General features: G+C 49.6%; 1 protein-coding gene across 1 annotated transcript; it reads left to right on the forward strand.

Moving 5' to 3' along the window:
* Positions 1–3,405: 3,405 nt before the first annotated feature.
* GAS1 (growth arrest specific 1) lies at positions 3,406–6,690 on the forward strand. Its single transcript, XM_080973048.1, has one exon. The coding sequence runs from the start codon at positions 3,535–3,537 to the stop codon at positions 4,567–4,569; it is 1,035 nt and encodes a 344-aa protein (XP_080829174.1). The 5' UTR covers positions 3,406–3,534; the 3' UTR covers positions 4,570–6,690.
* Positions 6,691–8,940: the final 2,250 nt, after the last annotated feature.

Consider the following 8,940-nt stretch of genomic DNA (forward strand, 5'->3'; position numbering starts at 1 on the left):
AAAGACCCACAGACTGGGAAGAGCTTTAAAGACCGTTTGTGTAAGCATTTATATGCTGCTCTCTGGAATTTGTATTTTCATATTCAATGAGAAAATAAACCTTCCTTTCTCAACAGTGATGGCAGCATATCCACATACACAGACACCTACCTCTGAAAGAGGACAACCAATCAGAGTAGAAATGTGTTTTGAAGATAGCCACTCACCTGCTGGTGTCTCACACTCTACAGAAGTATGGGATATATAAATCTCAGAGGCTGCACTGGGTCCCTAGATGCTGGCCTTCATTAGTCAGTTGGGACGCGGGTGACGCTGTGGTCTAAACCACTGAGCCTTTTGGGCTTGCTGAAGGTCAGCAGTTTGAATTGCTGTGATGGGGTGAGCTCACAGCTCCTGCCAACCTAGCAGTTCGAAAGCACACCAGCACAAGTAGATAAATAGGTACCACTGCGGTGGGAAGGTAAATGGCATTTCCGTGTGCTCTGGCACCCGCCACGGTGTCTATTGTGCCAGAAACAGTTTAATCTGTTAGAGAATTTCCAGCTGTCTGGAGTATTATCAGCTTTTCTGCCCAGAAATGGTGCAGGGAAGGCACTTTTGCCCAAAGCCAGGCCCATCCATTCATACACTACTTGACATTGCTGCCATCAAGTGATTAACATGCATGCACAGATCATCTCCTAGCTTCCATCCTGTGAAGGACAATTGCAAAGATCCAAGTCCTTTTCAAATCTAAATGACTGGCACAGCAGAGAGATCAAACAGCATCTAGCACAGTGCATTTGCTACATCAGGCAGAAAAATCATTAAGCGGTTCAGCAAGAACATTAGCAATTTTCAAGAGGTCCATGGAAGTGAAAAGTCTGGGGACCACTGATGTTGTGGTTGGTGTGTTGGGTTGGAACTGAGGAGACCTGATTTAAAAGCCCCACCAAACCACAAAACTCACCTTGAGTCTGAGGAATAATGATGGGAATCCAAAGCAAGTGTGGAATGGCAAGTTAAGAATGCTGGACTTGGGACACAAAGAAGCTGGTTCAATGCCTGGCCACCCCCACTAGCCAGAGAGATGGCTGGGTGGCCTTGGACCAGTCACTATCTTTCATCCTAACCTACCTCACAGGGTTGTTGTGGTGATAAAATGGGGAGGGGCAGAACCATGTGTGCCTTCTGAAGTCATTGGAGGAAGAGCAAGATATAAATGTAAAGGAACACCACACATCCATCATCGTGTGTAAGGATGGCACAACTATACTCATATGTGCAATGTAATTATGTGCTGCAGCATATAAACAAGGGAGATGGTTGTGTAGGTTTCACACTATTTCCTACACAAGAGGGAATTCATGTGAAAGAGACCAGAGTCTTAAGTTTCTAAACTGTGAATCATCTCCTGAGTGTAAAAACAGATGCAGAACTGCATGCTTGCTGGGAAATGCTTCGAAAAAGATTGTCAGATTGACTCCTAATTGTTGGGCACTTCCATAATAATGTGAGATTTTAAGACAACATTTATCTCACAAATCCAAGCTCCTTTTGGTTCTGGAAAATAGCTTTAGTCTTGATTTTCATGACAGATGGAGCCCCAGTCTCCTAGAGAAAGAACAGTCTTTGACAGGCTGTAGACACTGATGCCCCTGGTGGTCAAATGACTGTGAAACTCTGAAATTAAGGTAGCACTAAACTAAAGACAAAACAACTATGGCTATGTGCAGGACACTCTTGATGCCAAAGTTTTTAATCCCTTAGGTTAATTTTTTTCCTTTGATTTTTCTAGGTGGCAACGAATGCCAAGCAAGAGACATGAGTGGCTGGGTTTATTTCCTTCTCAGCATTGTCACAGATTTCAAGGAATTGTTACTGTTTTTCACCCTAAGAAAGACACTTTCAAAACTTTACAGTTATCCTGGTTACAAATGTTTAACATGTTTCAAATTAATCTACATGTGGAATCCCTTCTTCTGCCCCTGCCTCTAAATCCATGTGCTTCATCCCATGGAATTCATATGCAAAAGCTTAACTTTAATGCAAATTTGTGTTTTCAATGAGTTGGAGCAGAAGGCAAGGGCTCTCCCACAGATGCTCTGGCCCTGGAATTCCAGGATCTTGTCTTAAGTGAAAGTTTGAGGGAAAGGTTCCCTCCCTGTCGAGAGGATTTAAGAGCGTGTGTGAGATCCCTGATCCTTTGAGGACTCACTTCTGTCTCCAAGTTCCCAACCAAGCAACTCACAGGGAAGCCACTGATCCACCTTTTCGGAAGCTCTCCAGTATAAATAAACAAGTGTGTACCTATTTATGATGAAGAACCTTTTAACCCTTCAGTTCGGTTCAAGGTTCCACCACACGGAGAAACTTTTCAGAGCCACGTTCTGCCTAAAAAACCCGCCAGCGGAACAAAACAAAACCGTCAATCGAGCAGCAGCCCTTTCTGCCCGCTGCAAAGAACTGCAAAGTTTCTGCTTTCTGCTTTGAGAGCGCTGCAAGTTAAGCTGCCTGGAGAAGCCTCCTAAATGGGAGGAGGGGCTCCTCGGGGGCTGCTGTCAATCTCTTTAAGCCTTTCCTTTCAAGCTTTGAATGTGAGCTGCCCACTAGCCCCCCGCCCCGCACCCTCCCCCTTTCTCCAGCAGATCGTAAAAGAAAGGAGGGGGGGAGTTTCAACAACAGCCCGGACCAATAGCAAGTCGCGAAGCGAGGAAAAGGGGCCGAGCAACGGGAGGGGGAAAGAAAAAGTGGAGAAAAGGAGAAAGAGCGAGCCAGCCAGGGAGCTCGGGCGGAGGGGGGGATGTGTAAAAGGAGAAGAAGCGTTGCTAATTTTTTTTTGTTTGTTTGCTTTTCCATGCATGCATAATGAGGGCTGATCAGAGCACGCTGCTGCTGCGGCGGCGGCGGCGGCAGCTTGGAGGGCACTTTTGTATTTAAAGCCTCGCGAAAGAAAACAGCTCCGCAGAAGGATCCGCCGGAGAGAAACGGCTCCTCGCGGGGCTCGGCGGCGGCAGCAGCAGCAGCCGCATCCCGGAGTGAGGAAGCGCGAGGGCGAGAGAGCGCGCCGGGCGGCTCTTTCTTGTGCAGCCTCCCGCTCGCCGGGCGAGGAAGGAGGCTCGCGGCGCGCACCGGGCGCCCGGCGACGGCGGCTGCCCCAGCGACCTGGCATGCACGGCGATGCTGCCCGCCGAGCGCTGAGAGCGAAGAAAGAAGATCGGCGGGAGCGAGGCGGCGGCGGCATGAGCTCAGCAGGGAGCCCCCGGCCCCGCAGCCCCCGGCTCCACTGACCGCCTCGCGGCCTCCCCAGCCCGGGAGGAGGGGGCGGAGGCTGCTGCGCGCGGCGGCAAGAAAAGGCGCCGCTTCCCCGCCGACGGAGGGATCGCAGGCCGAGCCGGGGCGCCGCGCGGATGGATTGATGAGCGGGACCCTCATGCCCACAGCGCGCAGGACTTCGGCCAACTTTCCCACCGGCGGCTGCGACCCCACCCCCAGCGCCTCCCGCTCGCCCTCGTCGTCCGCCTCCCGCCCGCGATTGTCCTGCCGCCGGCCGCGATGGTGGCAGCCCGGCCAGGAGGAGGAGCAGCAGCAGCAGCAGCAGCAGGCGGGCGGCGCTGGCGGGCGGCGCTGCTCCCGCTGCCCGGCGCCGCGGCGCTGCGGCTGGGGCTGCTGCTGCTGCTGCTGGTCGCCGCTGCCCCTCCGCCGGGGGCTGACGGCCGGCGCTTGATCTGCTGGCAGGCGATGCTTCAGTGCCAGGAGGAGCCCGACTGCAGCTACGCGTACAACCAGTACGCCGAGGCGTGCGCGCCGGTGCTGATGGCCGCGGGGGACGGCGCGGGCGCTGCTGCCGCGGCGGCGGCGGCGGCGGCGGCGGCTGCGTCGCCGTCCAGCAGGCGGCGGTGCCCGAGCCACTGCATCTCGGCGCTCATCCAGCTCAACCACACCAGGCGGGGCCCGGCGCTGGAGGACTGCGATTGCGACCAGGACGAGAACTGCCGCGCCACCAAGCGCGCCATCGAGCCCTGCCTGCCTCGGACCAGTGGAGGAGGAGGAGGTGGAGCAGGCGGCGGCGGCGGCGGCGTCGGGGCGGGCGGCGTGATCGGCTGCACGGAGGCGCGTCGGCGCTGCGACTGGGACAGCCGCTGCAGCGCGGCGCTGGGCCGCTACATGACCTACTGCGGGAAGGTCTTCAACGGCGTGCGCTGCACCGAGGACTGCCGCGCCGTCATCGAGGACATGCTGGCCGTGCCCAAGGCGCTGCTGCTCAACGACTGCGTGTGCGACGGCCTCGAGCGGCCCATCTGCGAGTCCGTCAAGGAGAACATGGCGCGCCTCTGCTTCGGCGCCGACGCCCTGGGGCCCGGCAGCAGCGGCGCCTCCGACGGCGCCATGGACGACTACTGGGAAGAGGAGTACGACGAGGAGCTGGCCCCGCGCGGAAGGGACGACCTGGACGACGTGGCGGCCGTGGCCGGAGCCGGCTCCGAAGCCGCCTCGCCCAGGAAGCCCAAGGACGGCTGCCCGCCGCGCGCGGCTCCCTGGACGCTGGGCGCCGCGGCCTCCATTTTGCTGCTGCTGCTGCTCTCGTAGCCATTTCCAGCCCGGCGCTCGTGAGGGGCGCTCGAGGAGGCCGGGCCGGGTCGAGGAGAGGGAGGGAAGGAGCCTGCGCTCGCCCCAGGGCCCTGGCTCCTCTCCTGGCTCCGGGAGGAGGACGGGGCTTGGGCACGGAGAAAGGAGAGCCTCACCCCCCGCAGCGGTCCTGCAGAGACCGGGGACTCTGAACTCGCCCCAGGCCGATGGGCCTCTCTTCTCTCCCCCCCGAGCTTTGTATTCAAGCAGTGTGCCTTATTCTGCACCTCCAGTATGCCTTTGCTTTTGATGGGGATCCCCGCCGTGTCCTCACTGGGCCCTGTTGCCTTGCCTGACTAGTTCAGTTCGAACAGATGCTGGGCTGGATGTTATGGTTTCTTTGCGCTGTGGTCACTCCTTCCTCCTGTCCTCATTTCTCTATATCGGGGCATTCTCCCCCTCCCACTTCTAAAATTATATTTGAAAGGGATAGGGCCATTGAATCCGAATCCTTTTTTGGCAAACGTTTAGCCACTGTTTGTACATCAGACCCCAGAATTGTGGTATTTGTTACTTTTGGTTCCAAGCATTCCATGCATGTCCAAATGAGCGTGCTTAGGACCGCAGCCTTAGAGATGTTTTACTCGTGGCATTTCCCCCCCCCCCTTGCGGGGCTGTATGAAGCAACCTGGATATGCCTGTCATATACAAAGATTGTGCAGTCCTTTCTTCCCTGTGTACAAATCACTACCAGTTGCAGCTTCCTAATCTTTCCCCTGTACATGCAGGAAAGTAAGTAGCAGTGTGTATAATGGTTTGTTACTTTGCCCCTGCATACAGCCATGTCAGGGGAAAGGCGTGATTCACCCCTCACTGCACTATGCAAGTTGTTGCTACTTGGCTCCTTAGAAGCAAGAAAATGAATTCACCATAAATGTGTAGCGTGGGTCATCGCACCACGAAACCAACTTGCAAATAGCAAATGTTTGCTCTCCGCCCCCTGCCCCTCCAAGCTGTAGACATGAAGGTAAGAAAGAGTTAGGCTTCTTCCCTAGAACGCCTTCAGAAATGCTGCTTTACAGAGCTAGCCAGCATCTTGAAATGGAGTCCTTTCTCTCCTCCCATTCACAGCATTCATCATGATGCCTAAAAGAAGATGCAAACTTCGATTCCTGTTAACTGGGTGTGTGCTTGAGTGGAGGAGACTTGAGTATATGTGAGGGTTTTCCAACACCTTTTCTCAGGGTTGTTTTGAACATTAGTGGTAGGGACTTTATTCTGTGTTAAGGTATGGAAACCCCATGTATTTTTGTCACGTGTGAGGATTGCACATGCTTTTTTTTCATGGTGCATGTATGATGGGAAGCTAAAGTTGTGGTTTTCCAGTAAAATAGGTGTGTGTGTGAACTTCACACATTGTTTTCATGCTTTCTCCTACAAGGATTCCCCTAGCCCATAATGTTCAAAGTGGCCCTTGCACCACTCAGAATTGCAATGCAATACAATTCATCAGCAATTTTCTCTTGCCTCAACCTAGTAGGAAAAATAATGCTAATTTGTTGGCTACATCGAACAATGCAACCATTGTCTTAAAAGAGCTCTGCACTGCCATCTTCAAAAGACACTTTTAAAATTCAAGAACTTGTATCTGCAAACATCACGAAAAGTTATATTGCCTCTAATCCTATCAGGGGGCTGACCTCTGGTAAATCTTATATAAAATGTATTTAAAACTGGGATTTGTTACCAGTCGTTTTTGCATGTATATAGAAATTTATAAATTGTATACTTGGGAATAATTTATTTTTTAAGAAATTAAAGATTTAAATGCACCCCAATTGCAAGATAAATGCATCTGCTATTCTTTTGTTGCAAAGGTACATTTGATATGTAAAGGGATACAAGCAACAGTAATTCCCATGGAAAAATGCTAGATCAAATGTACAGTGTATTTTATAGATTTGAAGTTAACATCTGTATTGTTTGGAGAGACTTGATGAACTTTGTAGAATTGTATAAATGCCTCTCTGAGCTGCCTTGAACATTGTATTTTTATAGAATGTGTGAAAAGGTCCCATGTCTTAAGTATCTATTGCTTGTGTATTTTTATGTGTAAATTAGTAAAGAGAGATTTTTAAAGAATATATATCTGGTGAAGTTGTTTTCTAGATACTGCACTGCTCTTGAGATAGTTTAGAGGCAATCGGAACACACATGCAAGTAGTTAATGTATGGTTGCATTCCTCAAAACCCTTGCAGTGAAGTAAACCCATGGAATTCTGTGAGACGCTCTTGCATATGAGCAACTGGAGGTTATCCTAGCTATCACTATGTAGCTGTTGGTAATGGCATACCCTATTTTAGTGAATAATTACTTGGAAGAAGTCGGTGCCCCTTTGAAAACATTCCCAGTGGTAGATTTATAAGTCTTAAGCTGCATTGGTAGGACAATGAAGTAGAGTTAAAGCTGGGGAGGACAATTCCAGTGATGCTTTTTGTCTTTCCACAGAAATATGATGCTGTTGCCACAGCTTCCTCTTTGAAGGAGTGAAGGCCAGTTTCATAGAAAGCTCTGTGCTAGTACACGAGTCTCTTGCTTGCAGTCCTTCATTACTGAAGGAGGTCACATTCCACGAGCGCTAGTAACACATTAAGGGGGCATATCCTTCAAATGCTTGCATTTGATGCAGAATTGAGGGCACTTTGCATACCAGCTCACCTTCCGTGCTGAAGAGGGCAGACATAAACAAGCATGTGTGACCAACAATGACAAGCCCTTGTCTGATACTGGCCTGCGCAGTTGTTTTGCAGCCTGCTGATGGCTGGTTTTCTGCCAGAGCTACTGATCTACACTCAAACGCCCTTAGATAAATAATTACGCTCTTAAGCTGTCTCGAGTGCTGATACAATTGACCTTGTAAATAGAAATGTTTGCAGTTGGAATAAACTCCGGCATTTGGAAATCTTTTAAACATTAACACAAAAGAGAGCACTCGGTCCTCCCTCCAGGGGATTGCGCTTGAACTGTGCCAAGCTAGGCACTTGCTTTAAAAAAAAGAGAAGCGTTTATTTATCTTGTATCCTTTCTGTTTGTTTAAAACTTTTCTTTTTCAATGCTGTGATTGGAAGACAAGTCAGAAGATTAAAAGCCACAACAAATAAACCTTGACTGGGGGTGGGGGAGAAGATCAGCAAGGACTGTCGTTTTTTCTTAGTTAACTCGCTTGGCTTTTTAAAACCCCGAGCAAAGGTAAAAACCAGTCTTGCTACTTGTTTAGAGGCAATTAGCAAAACAGTCAATTTCCTTATATAAGATCTGTTCTTCCCACCATGCCTTTCACCATTTTCGCTAGATCACTTCTTCAATTTTCCCATCAGTTCACAAAACCGTACGAGTTTTCCCCCTTCAAAAACAGCCACCACCAAGGAAGCTGAGATATCATATAACAATTCTGCAAGTATGATCTAAATTTGTTGCTGAGGTTAACTTGAATGCTGGAATAAACCTATTGTTACAACTGAAATGGTTACTTTTATGTGAAGAACAAAGAACAGTGAAATGAATTGGATGCCTTAACTACTGAGTTTGCAGGCCTCTCAGGATGCAATCTGGTGTTCTTCCTGGATTGTGGTCAAGCATATTTTAATTGTGTTTTATCCCCTCTTATGGATCTGATTCAATGCCAACTCATCCCTGATAGTGGGGAAATATGTTTAGGGTCCATTCCTGATCCAGGAATGAGTAAGTAATACAGAAACACAGGAAAGGACTGATAAATAACTGTTCCAATAGACACAAGAAGACTTTGATTTGAGAAGCGAAGCTCCTGTCAAAAGCAGCTGCCTGAAGTAATTGACCCTGAGCTTGGCGTTGGGTTGGGAATGCAATGCTTTTTGTGTTTGTGTCATGTCTCTAGTATATTTCCTGGAGCATTTGGATGTAGAAGTTGGCTATTGGCACACAACTGCACTTTCTCTGCTGCATCCATAACTGACTAACAAAAATGGATCAAGGTTATTGAGGAATTCACGGTCCTGTATCCTGAAGGGATATTCAAGATATTCATGGGCCTGTATCCTGAAGGGATATTCATATTTCAACACTGCAATGCCTCTATTAGACACTGGCATCTGCCACAACTTACATTTCCTTAATAGCAATTAAAAAGAGTTTTAAAAACAAACTTGTAAGCATCATTATAGAGGATTCTCTTTCCCCACTAAAGAAATAACTGTTCGTACCAAAAAGGACACAGACGCGCGCGCGCACACACACACACACACACACACACACCCTTTCTGCTTCTCAGGCATTTCTGAGATGACACATTGGTTTCCATTCTCACAAGCCTTCCGGTCCCATAGTTGACTTTGCATTCTGCAAAGCAGGTG

The sequence above is a fragment of the Podarcis pityusensis genome (assembly GCF_964106645.2).
Source record: "Podarcis pityusensis genome assembly, chromosome: 11".
Lineage (NCBI taxonomy): Eukaryota > Metazoa > Chordata > Lepidosauria > Squamata > Lacertidae > Podarcis > Podarcis pityusensis.